Genomic DNA, 22242 nt, shown 5'->3' with positions numbered 1-22242 from the left:
GAATAAACACCCTTGGAGTTGCATTTGGAGTCGCGTTGTTTGTGATCTGAGAGCATCGTCACTGCTTCGCAAACTTTAGATATATATATATATATATATATATATATATATATATATATATATATATATAAAGGCCTTTCACTTACCTGCAATATACTTACATTTTTGTAGGTAAGGTAGGCGTGGTAAAGGCATATGCGTGGTAATCACTTTCATGGTGAAGGCAATGCGTGGTAAAGACATTGCGTGTTAAAGGCTGCGTGGTAATGACATGCATGGTAATGGCATGCCATACATCCTGTGCAGGTTCATTGTATAACACCAATGAACTGCTTTTAAACTAAGGGCATCTATGAGTATCCTGAGTAAGGGGGATTTAAAGGATGCACTTCCACCAAAACCCAGCATTGATGGCTTAGAATTGTCCCACCAGGACACTCCCACTACTAGGAAGTTTTGTACTTTGAGAACTTTTGATGAACACACAGTATGAAGGTGATAGGGGGGTCTAAATGTGAGTGGGTGCATTTTGAGAAAGAAATAAAGAAGCGTTTCAAACGGACTCTTTGATACCCAAGATGAAATTTAAAACATGATGGTTATAAACAATAAATAAGGAATAGAATGTTTAGGAATTTGGTTATATTGGTGACAGCTAGATGTATGCATGTGTGGAACACAATACATTAATCTGTATAGTTAACTGGTGTTTTTAGGTGGATATTTGTGATACCTCTGTTTCACATTTTTTGTCATGGCTAAGTCACTAGCATTCTAATAAAAAAAAATACCCAACATCATATTCAAGGTCAGCTACGATGCAACGCTAAACTAACAGCAAACAGAACTCATCAACAGGTATGAGGAAAAAAAAGATACATGTGGTATATATTCCAAGCACTGCAAAAGGGGAAATGATTGTGGGTTTTAGAGTTTACTGGATGACACTCACCGTTTGACAGAAGACAACATCTCTGCGATACTGAAGGCTCAGACACAAAGCTATTGTGGGAGCGCTGTCCTGCATCAACAAGAAGACCATGGCTCTTTTCGCTTTATCACTCATCATAGCTACACAGTCAGTGAGTGTCGTCAGCAGGGGGTAAAGGGCCTCACTCCATTCACCTACATAGGATAAACAAGACCTGGATGAGAGGGAGCCTTCTGCTTTGTCACCACCGCTTTTGGCATTTTCGACCTCTGTATGGTATTCATATGTTAATAGATGGGCCCTAGCATAATTCAGCCTGTCTTTGGGATTGAGAGAACAGTGTCGTCAGAAGGCAGCAAAAGAGAAAGAACGACATGATTTGTAAGTAAACATGGCTTGCATTTATCAGACCTTTTCTAATATCCCACTGTTTAGCATATTTTCCCAATACTTTTATGTGTAAATGATCACTGATAAAAGTTTTAGTCCTAGAAAGCAGCCTGCTAAGCCACCAGGTTGGCAGAAGCTGTTGCAGCTGACTTCCACGGGCAGAACTCTCCTCTTTCTGGTCTAATTGTGATGAACGTCCAATCCCCGATGAGAGGGATAAACTATTGTTTTGTTACAGCTCAGTTGTTGTTTCTTACTGCAGAACAAAATTTTAAAAAGTCGCTGGTACACCGTGAGTTTTCTCGCTGAGTGTCAGGGACATTTTATTCTGTTTAGTGGTAATAGTTAGGGACAATCACTGGTGAAAATCCCACCGTAAATAGGGTGAAGCATCTGCAACTGTGACGTAGATGCTCTGTGGCACATTAAGCAGCCAGCTGAAGACTTTCCAATGGCCAGTGAACTGAGGCTCCGCTATCACAAAATGTGCTGCTCCCCTACCTCTAAATGTGTGAAAGGAACTGTGGGATTTGTTTTAAACAAGCCCTATTGATTTGTGATGGGGCTCCCAGTCCTCCCTCCAAAATGAGGTCCTAGTCCATTTTTCCTAAAAAGAACTGTTCAATTTAATTTATGTTACATTAAAAGTTATCATAACTTTTAATGATCTATTACCTCATCATGCATCTTGGTCTAAATCTGAGGATAATACCCAGATGAAGTAATAATGTTACACCATGGTATTACTCCTGTTCTACAAGTTATATGCATATATCTGGGGAAGAGATGGTGGTTACAATCTTGCAATATGCTTTTCCCCAAATATTTTTCACTTTGTTACCTACTAGTCTTCTGCTGTTGGTATACAGACTTTCATAACATGGGACTGATTGACAGAGATATACAGTATTTGGATTACAGCAAATGACCACCATTATTACAGGACTAGCATTGAGCAGGTCAGTTAATTTTATCTGAGAAATATAAAGTACTAATTGGTGTAAAAGACACTGGCTTGACTACAAAGAAACGTATCAGGTACTTTGAAATGGCAACTCAACATATACCTGTCTCAATGCAGTAAATCCCAATAATCTTGCTCTGATCTTTTTCTGGATGTCACTGTAGGGCAAAGTGAGTGGGCTGCAGGGCGTACTGATGCATACAGAAGTGCTGCTAGAGCTTAAAAACCACATGTTTAAAAGAAATTATGCTAGTAAGGATGAAGCCAGGGGTCAGACATAGTTCAGGTTAATGAGAAAGACTCCTTCAAATTGGGAAACTGTACCAAGAAACTTTAATTCAAGCACTGATAATAAAGCACTCCCTAAACAGAGTAATATTGCTGCTTCCCAATCATAAGCTGTACTGCAAAGAAAAGGCTGATTAACAAAGGGGCAAGGCATGTGTTGGAATCAACGTTAATTTTCAATTTGAACTGATAGGAGGTAATCGAAAGCACATCAGCCAAGGCACAGAAGAGAGGACTAAGTTTCTGATTTAGTTTGGTGGATGGGTTAATAAAGCACTCATGAACAGATATCCTTAGTGCAAGTACCATAGGATGTGATGCACTTGTAATAAGCTGGGTGGGGTATCAGTCACATTTGTGACAGAGTAACCTGTCCGATAGACCCTAAATCAGTCCCTATGCTAAACCTCTTACTCTTATTAGGTCTTGGTAACCAACATTGCATCCTAGTTACACACCAAGAGCCCCAAATGACCATGCACTAGATTCTGATGTGTGAGATGCTAAGATTAGAGGCCAAGAGAAACGGTCAAGCACCAGAACTTCTTACAGAGTCAAGAGGTCAATTCTGTAAGATAGAAGAAATGGGACTGCACAGCCAGGTAGACTGTGCTCGAAAAACGGGAGGCAATTTAATTTAAGTGGGGCTCCACTGATTACTAAGCAGCCATTATGGCATCTTAGCCTGGAGATGTGCCTCTGGGGACCAGAGTGAGAAGAGGCAAGCTGTAAATAAAGTTACCCATCCAGGACAGAAGGTGTGGGAGGGAGAGGAGAGGAGAGGAAGAGAGAGAGAGAGAGAGAGAGAGAGAGAGAGAGAGAGAGAGAGAGAGAGATGGAGAGGGAGGAAGAGAGAGAGAGAGAGATAGAGGGAGAGGGTGAGAGAGGAAGAGAGGGAGAGGGTGAGAGAGGAAGAGAGTGAGAGAGAGAGAGAGATAGAGGGAGAGTGAGAGAGAGAGGGAGAGGGGGAGAGGGAGAGAGAGAGAGAAAGGGAGGGAGGGAGGGAGGGAGAGAGAGAGAGAGAGAGAGAGAGAGAGAGAGAGAGAGAGAGAGAGAGAGAGAGAGAGAGAGAGAGAGAGAGAGAGAGAGAGAGAGAGCGCGAGAGAGAGAGAGAGAAACTGTCCTTGACCATCCAGACATGCCTGGAGATGAAAAGTTCCATTCTTTTTATTTATTTATTTTATTTTTATCGTTTTATGGAGCGCGAACCAGACCCAAGCTAGACCCTGTTTGTGCAGTGGTACTTGAACACCAGATGTCACTGCTAAGTTTAGAATGGACAGCCAAATATTTTGAACGAGAATCCTCAAGTTCATGACTCTGGAAAAAGTGTCAAGGAGTCTCAGGTCATAGCTGTTTTTTCACAGGAATTTGTTTACTTATTTCTGGGTAGGGATGCAGGTTTAGTGGTATCTCATTGGCCACCGTGAGAATCTTACCTACAAGAGGCAAAGGCCAGAGAAGACACACTATCAGTACACACCTTCAACCTGATCCAAACCGTCATGTCATACCAGATGTCATGAGAAAGAGTGGTCTACAGATAATCTCTTCATTGGGGTCATCGCCTACTTTTCAAATCAACTCCACAGGTACAGACAGCATAGAACAGAGACATTAAATTAGGGTTAGCTTGTGTCACCCAAGCTGAAGCATCAGTGTCAGCATCACCCAAGGCAGCCTATGAAACACTAAGTGGAGGCTTCAGTTTCAGGGTTCATGGTATTGTGGATGAAGCTCACCAACCAGAAGCTTCTGTTGCATTATTGCACTAAAAAGATCTTTAATGGATTCTGAGGTCATAGTTTTGACCACTGCTTAACTTGAATGCACCTCTGGGCTAGTCTCTTTGGCAACACCTGTGATTGCTTAGTTGAAAGCCAAGGGGTTCTTGCTGCTGGTATATAGTGTGGAAGTGCCAGCCCCATAATCACTGGAGCAAGCCATCCGAAAGTATTAGAAATTACTTGAGCAGTAAAGATTGGGACTTCAGAAAAAAGAAGGCTGCAGGAAAAAAAGACTGGGTAGGTACAGAAAAACAACTTGCTTACCTTTGGTACAGTTAGGGACTCTATCTAGTCATAGATTCCTTACCCTAGAATATTCCCCAGGCTTCGGACTGGATCTGGAAACTTTTCAAGCAGCACCTCCGTGCTGGTAGGTGGAGTTGTTCAACTCTGCGTTGGCGTCGTTTGCGCCGGAAGTGACGTGCGCGGAGCCTATATGGGCGTCACCCCAACATGCTGTCATCAGTTACTTTTCATGGCCTTTACATTCCAGAAGCAATGAAGGTTGCTGATGTACAAGTGTGCAGACACTGGAGACCTCATAAAAGCAATCTATATGAAGAAATTTGCTCAGAGAGCGCAGAGGATGGGATGACTGGCAACAAATCTGCAGCTAGATAGCCTTTAACAGATATGGTGTTACCAAAGTAACTTGGTCATCTAATAGAGACTTCTAGCCACAGATTCCTTAATTAGACTAGTTACCCAAGCAAATCCTCTCCGGAGGTGTGTCTGCAAACAACTTTAGACCAGAAAGTACTGGAGGACCAAACGGGCAAAGTGCCCATCTCAACCAACCTGACCGTCCAAGCAGTAGAATGTTCAAACGTTTGCAGACACCCATTTTGCAGCCTGACAGATGTCCAGAACAAGGACTATGCAGCATACCGCAGGATTCACAGATTTGGTCTGCTTGAATGAGTCCTCTGGAGGCTGTATTCTGGCCAGTGCGTAAATTTTAATACAGATCACTATCCATAGTGAGATGGTCCGTTTCTGCAGAGCCTTTCTTTTCTTCACTGTGACGAACCGAAAAAAAGAGTTGATTGTCCACCTGGAACTCTCTGGTATGATCAATGTTGAATGACAACACTCTTTTTGTGTCCAGGCAGTGGAGTATCTGCTCCTCTTTGGAAGGGTGAGGTGGAGCAATAGAAGGTAGTCAATGTGATGGTCTGGCCTACATGAAAACTCATTTCTACTTTTAGCAGGAAAGAGCCAACCAGTTTGACTGAGACAAAAGTGGTGTAAGGAGATTGCACAGAAAGTGCTTGCAGTTCACTAACCATCCTGGCTGATGTAACAGCCACTAGAAAGGCTGTTTTTATAGTAAACAGGTGTACAGGAAAATTGTGCTTGGGCTCAAAGGCCAGCACATCAGGAAGGTTAGAACAAGTTTCAGGTCGCATTGGGGTATGGTGAAGGGTTTCAGAGGGAACCTTTGCTGTAGTCCATTTGGAAAACGAGTCACAGCAGGTGACTTGACCAGGAAGGTTTGATCTGGCAACCGCAAGAATGCCTAAATGGCTGAAAGCTACCCTTTAACACAGAGCAAAGTATTGCCAGGCAAACAATAGATCCAACAACAAAACCTCAGATAAGGGTTCTGAAAGAGGGTCAACGTTTTTGGAAACACACTAAGCCACACATCTTTAGCAATGGCAGGGATATACTGTCTTGGTTGAGGGATGCCTGGCTGCTAGAATGATATCACAGACTTCTGGAGGGAGGTAAAAAACTGTTAACTGCCGCCGCTCAATCTCCATGCATGAAGATAGAGCATGCACAAGTGGGTGAAAGGCCCTGACCTGTTGCTGCAACAGTAGACCAGAATGTATGATGTTACTACGCGCTCGGGTTGATTGCGGTATTTTACAACGCAGGTTTTACAATGCAAGTCGTTTCAACAACTTGCGCTGGAGGGCGCTGGACTTAGAAATAGTACGATTTACTATTCCAACACCAGTCTAGGTACAGTAGGGAAGGAGTTGGAATAGTAAACCATACTATTCCTTAGCTTACAGCGCAATCCAGCACAAGTCGTTGAAACGACTTTCATTGTAAAGCCTGCGGTGAAACGCCCTCGTTGTAAAGGCCGTCTCCCGTAGATCATCCAGAAGCGGCAACCTGACCGAAGAACTGATGCTCATGAGTTTAGAATATCATACTCTCCGTGCCAAATCTGGAGCCATAAGAATGACTTAGGCCTGGTCGTTCGTGATCTTTCTGAGAACACTGGGCAGGAGTGGTACTGGTGGAAAGGCCGACAGAAGGCCTGAGCTCCACTTCAGATTCAAGACGTCTACAGCCGAGAGCTGCCTTGGAAACTCCAGCACACAGAAGTGCTGAAATTGCACATTCTCTGCGGTGGCAAAAAGCTTTAACCAAATTCCGCCTCAATCTTTGAAAAGACCCTGCACCACCTTGAGATGGAGATGCAATTTGTGATCCGCTAGGCATCGACCCCTGATTTTGTCAGCTCCAGCATTCAGGGAGCCTGCCATATGTTGAACCTTCAGGAAAATGCCCTGATATTCCAGCTATGTCCAGAAGCACAGGGACTCTTGCCACAAGGTCCACAACCCTACCCGCCCTGCTTGTTGAAATACCTCATGGCGGTGGTGTTGTCCATAAACACCTGAAGCAGCTAACCCTTGATAGAAGAAAGAAAGGGTTTCAATGCCATGCAAACTGCTCTGAACTCCAACAGGCTGATGTGGAAAGGAGACTCTGCCGGAGACCAGAGGCCTCTAATCGCCACCTCTCCCTAATGGCTGCCCCAACTCAGGAGTTACCGCAGTCAGTTCTGGATGGGGAAGGGCATGATGTCTGCGGCTCACCCAATCGCAGTCCATGAGCCACCACTGCAGGTCCTTTGTAGTTCACTTCAATATCTGGACCAGGATGGAGATATCCCCCAGATGCTGTGCCCACTGGGACTTCAGGTCCCACTGCAGAGCCTGCATATGCACATGGGCATGCATTACTAGCAGGATGCAGGAGGCCATGAAGCCTAGCAGCCTCAGAGTCAGTCTCACCGAAATCCAGAGTAGTGACTGAAACATCAGAATCATAGCCTGAATATTCTGGACTTACAGATCTGGAAGACAGTCCTAAATCTGCACTGTATCAAGACCAACCTTAGGAAAGACAGCATCTGAGAGTGAGTCAGGTGTGACTTCGGCACGTTTACAGTGAATCCCAGAGAATGGTGAAGTCCCACCATAGTCTGGAGGTGGGCGACAACTGCCTGAGGCGACTCTGCCTTCAACAGCCAATTGTTGTGGTAGGGAAAGACTGGAACCCCTAACCTTTTGCAGGTGAGCTGTAACCACTGCCATCACTTGGTGAAGAACCAAGGGTTGCTGATAAGGCCAAAAGGGGGTACGGAAAACTGATAAGGCTCATGGCCCACTGTAAACTGCAGGTAATGCTTGAGGGCAGGCAGAACTAGAAAGTAGAAGTAGGCATCCTGCTAGTCCCATACTACCATTGCATCTTCATAGTCTAGGGCAGGCCGAACTTGAGCTAACATGAGCATCTTGAATTTCTCATTCTTCAGGGAGAAATTGAGAAGGTGCAGGTCTATAATAGGGTAAAGGCCTCCGTCGTCTTAGGCAGCAGAAAGTCGCGAGAACAGCAACCATGACCTGCTTTAACTGCCAGTACCCTCTTGATGCCTTTTTTGGCCAAAAGAGTCAGAACTTCCTGATGGAGCAGAAAGAAATGGTCTGCAGTTAGCTGGTCTGGGGATGGTGCCAATGGGGTGGGGTTTCCAGGAAAAGGATGGAGTAACTCTGCTGAACAACGGGAACTACCTGCTTTCCTGATGTTATGGACTGCTGGCTGGGCAGGTGATGTCTGATCCTGTCTCCCACTAAGTGCCCTTGATGGTAAGAGGGCAAACTAAATTGGTTTTGAGGCTGTAGCTGCGGGGTGGCAGATTGGGTAGACCTCTGGTGGTGTGTCCCACGAAGCTTGTGAACCATGTCCGTGGCAACAAAAAGACTGGAGAGCCTGTTGGCCTTAGTGGCTGGGAGGGAATGGAAGTGATTGGTAGCCCCTACCTTGACATGGGAGGGACAAAAGCCAGATTAGGGTTGGCTTGAGGCCATGGAAAAGCACAAGGCCCTGCCCTTCATCTGCCTTGTCGCTGAAGAGGCAAGTGCCATCGAAGGACATGTCCATGAGGGAAGCCTGGTCATCCCCTGAAAAGCCAGTCAGTCTCAACCAAGCGTGGGATCCAAGTGCCACTGACGACACGATCGCTCTTCCTAGAGAATTGCTCATTTACAGTTTGCAACTCATAGTGAAGGTAGCTGGTTCTCTGCCATCAGCAAGACTGTGTTAGTATGGCTGGGGGCTCCTCCGAGACCATAGGCCATATGTGAACAACCAAATCCCAATTGGGTGGGCATATCGGCGCAGAAGGCATCCAGTGTTTACCGACAGCAGTGCGAGGCTGGCAAAGAAGAACATCCTCTTAACAAAGGTGTCCATCCTCTTGAATTCCCTCACTGGTGGAGTGGTCGGGAATGTGCCACAGTTGACTTTGGATGTGGAGGCCTCGACACCCAGACTCTCCGGGGTGGGGTGCTGGGTGAGAAAATCTGGGTCCAAAGGAGATGGGCGATGGTGTCGGGAAGAGGCCAGAGCAGGACATCAGTGAGGACTTTATAAAAGGTAGGCGAGTTTCTGTAGGGGTGACTCTCGGCTGAAGCACCTCTGCAAAGACGTTCATCTTGACTACCACCGAGGGGAGTATGTGGTCCAGTATCTCAGCCTCCATCCTCACACCACAGCAAATGAGGATCCTTCCTCCATAGCCACACTGCGAGAGACCAGACCAATGTCCAGGGAGGTGTCCAGACCACTGGCACCTGCCAGTTCCTTGTACCAGTTGTCTTCGACCTCATTTAGGGGGTTGGCTTCAAGGAGCGTTCCCTCAGCACCTTGGAGTTTATGGCACAGAAGTCCTCACAAGTCTTGGAGTTGTGGTTTGGCTCCAAACACCTAAGACAGACCAGATGGGGGTCTGTCACAGACATCAGTCTGCAACAGGAGCCACATAGCTTAAACCCACAGGTTTATTGGAGGACATCCTAAGCACATTTGGAGACAAGACTAAAAAAAACGACAAAATGTTGAGAAAGGTCAGTTAAAAGATGACTGGATTAGCTGTCACCAGAACTGTGCTGGATGCATCTGACCTGATTGCAGTGCGCTGGCGTGGCACCTATATAGGCATCAGGCACATTACTTTCGTCGCCGAATGACGCCACATACTGGTTTGCAGAGGTACTGCTCAAAAAGTTTCTAGATCTAGTCTGACACCTAGGGAGTATTCTACGGTAAGGAACATGCAGCTTCAAGTCCCTATCAGATAGCATCATGCAGAGACCCCTGGTAAATGACAACCTCTACTCAGCCAATATCATACATTTGGTTCAGCCCCAATTACCAGGATATGCTTCCACTTGGACTGAAAAGAACAAAATTACTGGATGCTGAAGTCTGTGAAAGTAAGAGACCACATGGCTTAGATCACTGCAGTCTACTTGTGCCCAATCCTCAAATATCTGACGATTCAGCGAAGCCCAAACCCCAAAAACGGAATGTCATCTAAGGTGCCAGCAGAACTTGGTCCTGAAGTGAGTGAATGTAGAAACAGGGGGTTCAGAAGGTAATGTTGAGAGAGATAAAAGTCAGAAGGTAGGAAACACAGAGGGCAAAAGCTGGGTATAAGCAGAGAAAGAAAAAAGCAGAACAGGCAACAAGCAAGGAACACAATAATATGATTTGACCACAGTGATGGATGTACTTAAAAAGTCATCAGTGCCTTAGTGAAATCACCTCAGACTAACAGCAGCACACTGCTCTTAACAATACTCATACAACAAAGTGAAAGCTGTGATAAGATTTTAGAGACTGGTGCACTCAATATAATGGTAGGCTGAGATTGAAAAAAAACCCCACTAAGACAGCAAAGATTCCATAGAATCTGGACTCAACAAATGGAGTGTTTTCGATGGATGTATCTTCATACATCCTACACCATTCCATTGCGTGCTTTTACCACACGTATAATACATCGCAAAGACCACAACATCGGAAATTTTCACATCGCACGTTGTTTCCTATTGGCAAGTACATAACATCGCAGACCGCCAAATCGCACGTCATAACAACGCGTTCTTTGCAATAATAACATCCCACTTGTGCTGAATACCAAGCAATGCTTAAAATTCTACCAGTTATCCCGTCTGTGCTGCCAGTTTTCAATGCGTTCGTGTATCATAGTATCATAACATCCCACATGTGCCGAATACAAAGCAATGCTTACATTTCTATCAGTTTTCCTGTCTGTGCTGCAAGTTTTCATTGCGTCAGTGTATAATTTTTGCTGTCTGTTTTCCCGTCTGTGCTGTCTGTGCCACCTTACAATAATGCGCTGTCTGTTTTCCCGCTGTCTGTTTTCCCGTCTGTGCAACTTTACAATAATGTGCTGTCTGTGGCACCTTACAATAATAACAACGCGTCATGACTTTTGTGCCAGTTTTCCAGTTTCCCCGTAGCAAGTAATGCTATTATAACATCGCAGCAATGCTTACAATTTTACAATTATAACAATGCTATTATAACAACGTGTCATGACTTTTGTGTCGGTTATAACAATGCTATTATAACATCGCGTCATGACTTTTGTGCCGCGTAGCAAGCAATGCTATTATAAAAGAATTGGCTTGGTAGTTTGGTCTGCCCTGTTCCCATGATGCACTGGGCCAGGGACAGACTAATTTGCATGTAGCCAGGTTCTGAGCTGGGATGGTGCAGTGAGCTAAAAAACAGTGATGGATCAAGCCCTGATCTTTGGACTGGGTAAGAGTGGTCTGCTTAATTCAGACACTCTGTTCATCACCACCCCCTTTTCTGAATCATTATAAGATCGCAGCAATGCTTGCAATTTTACAATCATAGCAATGCTATTATAACATCGCGTCATCAGGACTTTTGTGCCGCGTATCAAGCAATGCTATTATAACATCGGAGCAATGCTTATAATTTAATGATAATAACAATTCTATTATAACATCGCGTCGTGACTTTTGTGCCAGTTCTCCATCGCGTCATGACTTTTGTGCCACGTAGCAAGCAATGGTATTACCACATGGCAGCAATGCTTACAATTTTACAATAATAACAATGCTATTATAACATCGCGTCATGACTTTTGTGCCTGTTTCCCAGTTTTCCCCGTATCAAACAATGCTATTATAACATCGCAGCAATACGTACAATTTTACAATAACAACAATGCTATTATAACATCGCGTCTTATAACATCGCGTCATGACTTTTTGTGCCGGTTTCCCAGTTTTCCCGTAGCAAGCAATGCTATTATAACATCGCAGCAATGCTTACAATTTTACAATAATAACAATGCTATTATAACATCGCATTACCTCTACGTCCCTCGTCCTCGACCCAGTCATAACTCATGAGGAATTCCACAAACAGGAAAAAAAACAGGAAACGCTTTTAGGCTCCACCCCCGCCTAATAGGTGCAATATCATACCTAACTACCAGAAGCACATCCTGTTTTGTTTCCTGTCAGTGGTTTACTCGATGGAAGGCGCTGGGGTGAGTGCCGGGCACTTACCTGCTTCATTTGTCCTGTGGATCCTCCTCTGCTGGGCTCTGGGAGGCTCCCGTGGACCGGCGTGGATTCCTTGGAGTGGGGCTGCTGGGCTTCCCTGTCTCCTCCTGGGCTCAGGAGACCTGCGCTGCTTGGCTTCGTGGGTCTTCCTGCCCGGTTTTTTATCGTGCAGGGCAGATTGGAGGCGGTGTCCTGATTCTGGTACTGCTGCGCGGCGGAGTACAGGTAGGAGTGTGGGGCGGTAGCGCTGGGCCGTCTCTTGGGCGCGCTTCTCCCTGATTCTCCCCCTCTTCGGCGAGTGTGTCACTCTCAGCCATGCCTTGCTGAGGTGTGGGGGCCCGGGTGTCAGCTCGTCTGTGATTGCTGGCGTCTTGGGCTTGCTCGCGCTTCCGCTGTGCAGCTTCACGGCGAGGGCTGCATGTTAATAGACGGGACCCCGGGTGGGCTCCGGGCGCGCCTGTCTTTGGAGGTGATTTTTGGTGGTGGGATGTTTTTGCGGCCCGCGCTGGCTGTTTGGCCACGGTTTCGCTTTGGTCCCGCCCATCCTCATTGTGTTTCGTTTTCGGCCTCGTTGGTGATTGGCAGGGGCCGGGACTTGCCTCTTGGGATGTTTAACGTGTAGGGGATTGGTCGTTTTTTGTACTCTTGTCGGCCTCTGCAATTCTTTCTCCCTGGGGGGCTAATTGGTTGGGTGTGCCCTATTTAAATGTCCTCTGAGGGGGGGGGGGGGTCCGGTTGTAGTATTCCTGCTTCTTTGCTACTGCTGCTTTGAACCAGTGTGAGTTAGTTATGGGCAAGCACCCTGGGTCCTGTGGGGACTCCGCTCCTCCTGTGAAGCATGCCAGGAAGGATGATGATAGGATTAAGCGCCTTATTCTGGAGACTCTTTCTGATCTTAAGGCAAACAAGAAGGCTGCTGTTGGTCTTTCTGGTGCTGCTACCTTTTACTCAGATATTTCCTCCTCTTATGAGTCTGATGAGTCTTCTCTTGCTGCTGTTGAGCTTCAGGGCAAGTACATTTCCAGGGACCTCTTGCCTGACGTCATGTCCCATGTGCAGGTTAACATGGGGTTTCTGATGATTCTATGCCCAGCACCTCTCAGGATACTCTCTTGCCGCAATTTAGGAAGCCAGTTGCCTCTTCTCTGCCGGTGCATCCTTTTGTGTCTGATGTCCTGCTGAAGGAGTGGAAGGACCCAGATCATATTGCTTTGCCCAGGTTTATGTCCAAGCTTTATCCTTTGTTGGATATGGCGGACTCGTTGCCTGATTCCATTCCTGTGGACTCCGTTGTGGCCAGTCTTGTGGGTCGTCCTTCCATGGCGGATGATAACATTCTGAAGAACGGTGTGGATTAGAAGGTGGATTCAGCTCTGAAGAAGTCTTATGCTGCCTCTCACCTGGCTATTCGTTCTGGTATTTATGGGGCCCATGTTGCCCAGTCTTTGCTGACCGATTTCAAGTCCCTGTTTTCTATGATGCAGGAGGGTGGCAGTTGTCCGGAATTACTGGAGTCCATGGAACGCCAGGCAGAATTCCTGTCGGACATCGCTTTTGATTCTGTGAGGGCTTCTGCGATGTCCTGTGGTTCCTCTATTGCTGCCCGCCGGAACCTGTTGCTGCGGGATTGGAAGATGGAGGCGGCCCAAGGTTTCATGGCTTTGAGGCTGCCTTTCACTGATACCCGTCTGTCTGGTGACTCTCTGGAGGAGAAGCTGCATAAGGTCTTTAAAGAACGCAAGCATTCTTTGTCTTTTCATGACCTTCCGCCCGTGGGGGTTCCTCCTTCTCAGGTGCCAGGTCTTTCCACCAGCCTTCCAGGTTTCCACAGTCATCCTTCAGGAATCAGCGTGGCACTGGCCAGTCTTTTCCACTGAAGTTTCAGAAGAAATCCCAGCAGGGTGCTGGGTCTGGCCCGCAGCGTTCCTGACTATGCCGTCCAGGGGGTCGTTCTCGATGGTGGTCCACCTGTGGTTGGTGGGAGGCTTCGCATGTTCCTTCCGGCTTGGCGCTTGACGACCTCCGACAGATGGGTGCTGGATGTTTTGTCTCAAGGTTACCAGATGGAGTTCCTGTTCCCCCCCCCACTTCGGGGTGGTGGTGACCCCATCTCCTCGGGATGCCTCCCGTCGTCTGGACTTGTTGGAAGGGGTTCATCTTTTGGTCAGCAAGCTTGTGATTGTCCCTGTTCCGGAGAAGGAGCTGGGGATGGGCGTATACTCCATCTTTGTAGTGCCGAAGATCACGGGAGGTTTCTGGGTGGTCATCAACCTTCGGGGTCTGAACTTGTTCGTGAAGAAGATCCTGTTCAAAATGGAAACTGTCCAGAAGGTGATTCCACTGATCCAGTCCGGATGGGTGTTCTCCACTCTCGATCTCCAGGACGCGTATTTTCACGTCCCTGTGGCTGTGAGCGATCAGCGTTACCTGCGCTTCTGCCTGGAGGGTCAGCACTGGCAGTTCTGCTTCCTTCCTTTTGGTCTTCGGTCCGCCTCCAGGATGTTCACCAAGTTGGTTACTCCCTTGGTGGCATATCTCCATCTCCTGGGGGTGTCAGTGTTCCCATATCTGGACGACTGGATGGTTCAGGCTCCATCTCTGGAGGGCATGTCTCGCCACCTTCTCTTGACCATGACTACGCTCAGGGAACACGGGTTCTTGATCAACTTGCCAAAATGCCACCTAGAGCCTGCCACCTGGAGGACCTTCATCGGAGCCGTGTTCGATTCTGTAATGGACAAAGTGTTCCTGCCGGACGCCCAGATTTGTTGCCTTCAGTCGTTGCTGAGGAAGTTGTTGTCACAGGCTTCGGCTCCCCTCCTGCTGTGGCTGGAAGTTCAGGGTTACATGGCTGCGTCTGTTTTCACCGTACCCTGGGCCAGGGTTCATCTGCGCCCTCTGCTGTGGCCTGTGCAGAGGTGGGTTCCCTTTCCTGTCTTGGACTATGTTGTTCCTGTGCCTGTGTCTCTGGACATTGTAGCTGCTCTCCAGTGGTGGCTGGATTCTTCCCACCTTTCCATGGAAATGTGTATCCATCTGCCCCCTCCTCTGGTTGTGATCACGGATGCCAGCGCTTCAGGCTGGGGTGCGACTCTGGATCATTGGGCGGTGCAGGCTTGTTGGCGCCCGTCGGAGTCGCGCAGGTCGTCCAACTGGAGGGAGTTGTCTGTCGTGGAGAGGGCGCTCCGCTTTTTCCATCTTCATCTGAAGGGTTGCCATGTCCTGGTGAGATCGGACAACACAGTGACTGTGGCCTATATCAATCACCAAGGGGGGACCCGCAGTTCATCCCTGAATTTGGAGGCTTGTTCCATTTCAGCTTGGGCAAAGCAACATCTTCTGGCCCTGTCTGCTCAGCACATTCGGGGTGTGGACAACGTGGTGGCGGATTCATTGAGCCAGAGGTTTCCTTCGTCTCTGTCCCTGTGTCTGGCTCCCCGGACCTTTCGGTTTTTGCCTGAGGTTCGGGACTCTGGATGTGGATCTGTTTGCCTCCCGGTCCAATGCCCTGGTTCCCCTGTTCTGCTCCAGATCTCCGGAGGTGGGCGCCCGAGGGGTGGATGCCTTGCCTCCCCTGTGGCCTCCTTGGCTTCTATATGCCTTTCCTCCCTTTCCTCTGATTCATGCCTTTTTGCTGAAGGTCCAGCGGGAGGGGGCTCAGGTGGTGGCTGTTCTTCCACACTGGCCGAGGAGGTCTTGGTTTCCTCTGTTGCTGGTCCTAGCAGTGGGCCCTCCTTGGGCTCTGCCCCGCTACCCCTCTCTTTTGAGGTCCCCGTCCCCCCTTCTGGTTCTCCTCACCGTGGCGGTCTAGAGGTTGAACGGTTGTCTCTTGGAGTCAGTGGTCTGCCCGACCACATTATTTCTGTGATGCAGGCCTCTCGTAGGCAGTCTACCGTGGCTTCCTATTCGAAGCACTGGTCTTCTTTTTCGGGGTGGTGTTCCCCCTCTGGTCTGTCTCCTACCTCTTCTGTTCTTCAGTTTTTTCTGGATGGCTTTCAGAAGCGTTTTGCTTTGTCTACCTTGCGGGGCCAATGGGCTGCTATCCGTGCCTTCTTGGATCCGGTTTCTTTTCTACCTTCGGATGGCTTGTTGGTTTCTCGCCTCTTTCGAAGCTTCTCTCTCTCTTCGCCTTCTGTACGTTCCCTGGTGCCCCCTTGGGATCTTTTCTTGGTGTTGGGTGTTTTGCAGTCCATCCCTTTTGAACCTTTGGAGTCTGTGGACCTTAAGTTCCTGTCCTACAAAGTGGCTTTTCTAGTGGCTATTACTTCTGCGAGACGGCTGGGGGAACTTACAGCCTTGCATTGTTCTCCCCTGTTTTTGCGTTTTCTGGATGACGCTGTGGTGCTCTCTTTGGATCCTGGGTTTGTCCCCAAAGTCCGCTCTCGTTTTCATTCTTCTCAGGAGCTCGTTTTCATTCTTCTCAGGAGCTGGTTCTTCCTTCTTTGTGTCCTTCTCGTTCTTCTCTTTCTGAGCTCTTGCTTCATTCCTTGGACCTGAAGCGCGCCTTGTCTATTTATGTGGCTAGGTCTGAGGGGTTTCGCTCCTCTGACTCCCTCTTTGTGACCTTTGGTTTGGCTGGTAAGGGTAAGGCTGCTTCCAGGCTTACTTTGGGTCGCTGGATTAAGGCTGTCATCACTCTTGCTTATCTTGGTGCTGGTTTGCCTTGTCCAGTGGGTGTTCAGGCGCGTTCCACTCGAGGCGTGTCTGCCTCTTGGGCTGCTTATCATGGTGCGTCCCTTGATGAGATCTGTCGGGCTGGGACTTGGGCCTCCGAGTCTACATTTAGACACTACCAGTTGAATTGTGCCCTTTCTGACTGGACCAATTTTGGTCGTGGGGTGTTGCAGGCTGTGGAGGTTTCCCCCCGCTCTGATTCTGTGTGTTTTATTAAACTTTCACTTGCTGCACTACTTTGTGTCTGATCTGTGTTTTGCTGTGTTTGGGTTGCCAAAGGCCTGGTTGGGCGTTGCTTTGGTATGCCTCATGAGTGATGACTGGGTCGAGGACGAGGGACGTAGAGGTAATGCTATGATTACTTTGGGTAATCCCCACTACTCGTCCTCGACCCAGTCATACTTCCCACCCTCCCTCCCTGTCCAGGCCTTTGTTGCTTGGTGTGTCAGGATGTGCTTATGGTGGTTGGGTATGACATAGCACCTGGCAGGAGGGGAGGGGGAGGGGGGGGGGGGTTGGAGCTTAAAAGTGTTTCCTGTTTTGTTTCCTGTCTGCTGAATACCTCATGAGTGATGACTGGGTCGAGGACGAGTAGGACTAAGAGTAATGGGGATTACCCAATGTAATCATAGCATTAATGTTTACATCGTAAAGTTGCATTGTTCTGGCTTACGTTGGTATGCCTTACGATGTAAACGTTATTGCGATGTCCTAATTGCGTTGTGATGTCCCCGCGAAGTGATCACATCGTTGCGAAGAGTGTTCGCCGTTTTCGATACATGACTGAAATGGGAAAGAAACCAGGGTGTCATACTTTAAATGGTACTGGAAGAAAAAATAATGGATCAACTTGGAAATGAGACAAAAAGCCAGAATGGAAACCACAATGCAGAAACTAGTAAATGGTTAGAGAAGAAGCCAAGGATTGGAGCCCATGCTTGCAACAGCTCTGAAGACACTGGAAATGGTGAACGTGAAGAGTAACTCTGAGCAGGAATACAGAAATCACAGACAGGAATTTGGTGCTCAAGAGCAGGATACGTCCAAGAGGAACTGGTACGGATAATGTTCTCTTGGTACAGGGCATACAAAAAGGAACTCAGAGAGATATCCAAAAGCCTTGGAACAACTAATACCCAGCTGGAACATGTAAACTAGACCATTGACCTATTGCAAGTTTACAGACTAAAGAAACTCAGAATGTAGGAAAACAAGGAATTACGTGCAAGTGACACTGAAGGGGCTATGTTTTTTTGCATAAGTGAATACTTTGCAAGAACAAAATCCCATCACTCACAGTCAGGTAAGGCAATGGTTCAAAAGTGCTAACCCTGTGCCTCATGCTACATGCTACGGTGGAGGAACAAAAGTGGGACTGACAGAACAAGAGACCAGTGAATAAAGAGGGTGGCTGGAAGCCCCAATAACTAAGCCTATAAAAAGTAAAATGTTATTCAAATCAAACAATCCTGTCTAACACCAGGTCTGATGACTGCAATACAGTATGCTAGTCTGCCTCTTGGCACACAAATGTTTATGCGGGATAGTGGGCAAAAATTGAGTTTAGATCACACCCCATTCACATGCTAATTTCTTTGTAATTATTGTTTTATTTGATTTTACCCAAGTATAGCAATTTTAATATCATACACATGATACAAATGTTCCCTGTGAGCAACTAAAAAGCCAGAAGGGTGTAACACAGTCTTATAAGATAAAATTATATAATAAATGTTGAGAGTTGATGATGCATTTTTTAGGGGAAATAATTTGGCAGAAAATATTAAACATAAATTAGCAATGCAACCTGCATGTTCCAGAGCAGAAGCAATGAATGAAAAAGGCACCTACCTGGGGTTGGCTCCTCAGCAGCGTTGCTGAAATCTGCACAAAAATGAGGTGCAACATGCATGATTAAGTAGCAGCAACATAGATAAAATAAACAAGCAAGTCAAATGCTTAGCGCAATTATAAAACAAAGCAATATTACAGGAGAGTGCAACGCAAGATATTTTCAATTGCTGTCACATATGGCTCTTCAAAGCATGGATAGCATGCACTATAAAATCATTATATAGGGTATATCAGATATTATGAAATGATCGTGGAGTTATTCTTTTGGGGCGCAGCATGTGTGATCTATGATAAATGTGCTGTCCGAGAAAGATTCACAAGCATGACTAGGCTTCGCTCAATAAGATGAAGAGAGCTCTACATGCCATTTCATAATACCATCAACAAAATTTCCAGTCGTAAGCAAGCGGAGCAGAACAGGGGATAAGTTACAGATAACTCAACCTTTAGCAATACCAAGCAAAAAAGCACTTTTGTTGGAACCTATTTAAAGATATAACAGTGACAGCGGTCACAATATATTCATCAATAATAATTTCTATTTTGGCATTTAATAATGTTTTTTAGACCAATCACTAACTCCTGATGTTAGTGGTTAGTCAATATAACTGAATTCCAAATTAAATGTCTGAGAGCAGTAGTAATAGAGGCCTTTATGGTCCAAAGAATCTTTCAACTTCCTAATTAGGTGCGATATGCTTGAGATACGAGGATGAGCCCTTCCTACTCTTTGGCAAACAAACTGTTGGGTAAATGCACAGGAATAGGGGTGATGGGACTAAAATGTATTTGACTGGAAATCTGTTTGGTTGATTAAATAAATGTGTGGTTGGGAGACAAACACCCCTTTATCATACCTCTTTCCCCCTTTTTGCGGGAGTGTGGTGAATCACAGGGTTACAACCTGTTACGACTAGCTGACGTGCACACATTACCTCAACCCCATGTGACATATCAGGGGTGCGCTAATAAAAAGGTAAGTCTCTGCCCATGCGGACGGAGAGCTAGAAACCACCAACGCCTATCTGTTCTTCATTTATCGCAGACTGGTGCACCACTACAGTGGCAACGAGGTAGAACCTTGTTCACACATACCTCAGCCCGCAAAAGTAACCGTGGTACTATGCTTGCTGTTTCACCCGTTCCGAGTAGAATTGACTCAACACCATACAGCATCCACCTTCTCGCTGCCTTTGGGGACACTTCTGCTGCAAACGAGTGCCGCTTCTTATGTTCCTCGCCCCATCTTGGTGCTTCATTTTGCCACCTTGCCTGGCATAATCAGTGCGACGAGCACAACATGAGCCCTGCATTTCTGCTCTCTGGTGAGTGCTGGCCCCTTCCAGCCAATGGCAGCACGTCCAACCCTGCCACCAGCTTGGTTTGCCGGGGCATTCCTCTTTTCGCACCTGTTCATCATCATGAGTGCTGATCAGCAGGATGGTGCGCACACATTGCTCCAACAGCAAGCTGAGCCTCCAAGCCTAGCAGCTGATGCTCTGTCACAATGCCTCATGCCCGCCCATGTCATTGGACATGTATCCAATCCTTTCCCCCATTCAGCAAGCTCAGTGACTCTACGACTGAAGTTCCACATTGGTGCATTTCGTTGTGCACCTGAACAATTACTTCAAGGCCACTAAAGAGACTGCTGGTGAGACTAAACGATTCCTGCTGCTACATTATGCCAGCGAGATCTTAAACTTTTTTCACAACCTGCCTAGCATTAGTGCTGACAATGACTATGACACAGCCATAACTGCCCTCAACAAGTACTCCTACCCCCCAAATGAGCCCAGATTTGAGAGGTTCATGCCAGAGCAAGCTAGACAACAGGAAGGTGATTCTATTGACCTCTTCTACGCCAACCTGAGGACGCCTGCTGGCACCTGCATCAAGGATGATCTACAGAAAGAGGTACAAGCTCAAATAATTCAAGGCTGCTGGTTAGCCACACTGAGGCGCAACATCGTTTGTCGCCCCATCATGACACTTGAGATTCTTATGCTTGTCCGCTCCCACGAAGTGTCCAATGACCGGGCTCACTAGTTAGAAATGGTGTTCCATAAACTTGCCACAACACTGAAACTCCCACTCCAAGACATCAAAACAGAATCAGCAGCTGCAGTCTCGAATGACCCCCCTAAAATGGAGTACACCGAAGCCTGTACGCAAAGAAGACCTCACCAAGGACTCCTGTAGTTATTGTGGGTTCACCTCACACCCTTTCACGAATGCCTAGCCAGAAGAAAAATGTGTTCGATGTGCCAGTGCCTCAATTACTTCGCTAAAGTCTGCAGAGACGGACGCAGACCACCCACATCCAGAGTGTGTGGCATACCTCAGTGCCAGAGAGTAAGGGTGCTAAAAGATGATCATTTATCAGACCCTGGAAGCACTTCTTTGAACACGTGCAGCAGCAGCGTTCCAACCTATGACAAGATCTTCTTCATATCGTGTACTCATGAACCGGGGCACTGTCCATGACGTGCCCCCCCCATGCCCAGTAACCATAGGCCACACTCCAATTACACCTCTGATCGACAAGGGCACATCGGTCAATGTAACCAGCATGGCGCAGTATCTCGCCCCCTATCCCGCTGGTTGGAATGTTCACCTCCTACGTTTCCCAAGGGGCTCATGTCTGCTCCACTAACGTCTTTGGCACCTCCTTAGACGCCGAAACTCTCCTCAGCTGGCACACCGCTGTGCACATCAACTTTACTGGAGCGGTTGGTGATTTGGCCAGTGACACTGACCACTTACTCCTCAACTTCCCCAGCCTGTTCACCGAATTGAGATGCCTCCGGTCTCACTGCATATTGACCCTGAGGACCACCCTGTTGCACTGCGGAACTGCAGAATTTTGTTGCACCTGCGCCCTGTGTTTTAGGCTGACCTGCAAAAAGTTGAGGATGCAGGAGTCAATGAGAAGGTATTTGGGCCCAACCCCTTTGGGTGTCCTCTATGGTGGTTGAGAAGGAGTCCAAGCAGCCAGGGTGCAATCTGCATTTGCATTGACGTGTTTCCCCAATAAAGCCATTTAACAAAAACTCCACCTTTTGTCCACCACTGACGACCTGACTAAAAACATCAAAGGATCCAAATGGTTCTCGAAGCTCGACTTGAACTCATGCTACCACCATCTGAAGCTGCATGAGGACAGTAGGTACATTACAACCTTATGCAGCCACGTCGGCCTCCGCCGCTATCGCAGGCAACATGTTGCAATATCATCTGCAGCGTAGGCTTGCCGAATGCGATACAGGAATCCACAGAGGTCTCAGGGCGTCATCAATGCCAGCGATTACATCTTCATTCATGTACCCACTCTCGAGAGTCACCATCGCAGCCTGCATGCAGCCCTCAAATGGATTGACTCAGCTGGCCTCAACTGAAACAAGTGCGTTCCTTTGTCAGGAAATGGAGTTCTTTGGTTATATCTTCTAGAGCACTGGCATCAAGGTCGACCCTGGCGAAGGTATGGACATTAAAGAGGTGACTACACTATCATCAGCTGCCGAGGTCCAAAGCTTCCGTGGCCTTGAACTATACTGCGAGAGATTTATTTCCAACCTGCCTATGTTGAAAAGTCCTCTGAAACACCTCACCAAAGCATCCACCCCCTGGGTGTGGAGGGAAAACAGAGGATGATGCATCCCAAGTCATCAAGAACACTCTCCTCGAGGACACTGT

The 22242-nt window shown here is 47.2% G+C and overlaps 1 protein-coding gene across 5 annotated transcripts in view; it reads right to left on the bottom strand.

The window, feature by feature from the left end:
- Window positions 1-22242, bottom strand: part of INPP4A (inositol polyphosphate-4-phosphatase type I A) — a 1119411-nt gene that overhangs the window by 237038 nt on the left and 860131 nt on the right. For 3 of the 5 annotated variants that reach the window (XM_086934219.1, XM_086934221.1, XM_086934223.1), the window contains 2 exons: window positions 18544-18576; window positions 953-1125 (listed from right to left, as the gene is read on the bottom strand). In XM_086934219.1, the coding sequence (XP_086790345.1) occupies window positions 953-1125; window positions 18544-18576 (206 nt within the window). The remainder of the gene's footprint in view (window positions 1-952; window positions 1126-18543; window positions 18577-22242) is intronic. The other 2 variants (XM_086934220.1, XM_086934222.1) reach the window with 1 other exon arrangement.

Source organism: Lissotriton vulgaris, chromosome 8, assembly GCF_964263255.1.
Source record: "Lissotriton vulgaris chromosome 8, aLisVul1.2, whole genome shotgun sequence".
Classification (NCBI taxonomy): domain Eukaryota; kingdom Metazoa; phylum Chordata; class Amphibia; order Caudata; family Salamandridae; genus Lissotriton; species Lissotriton vulgaris.
The sequence above is the reverse complement of the archived record's forward strand: the minus strand, read 5'-3'. Positions and strand labels throughout refer to the sequence as shown.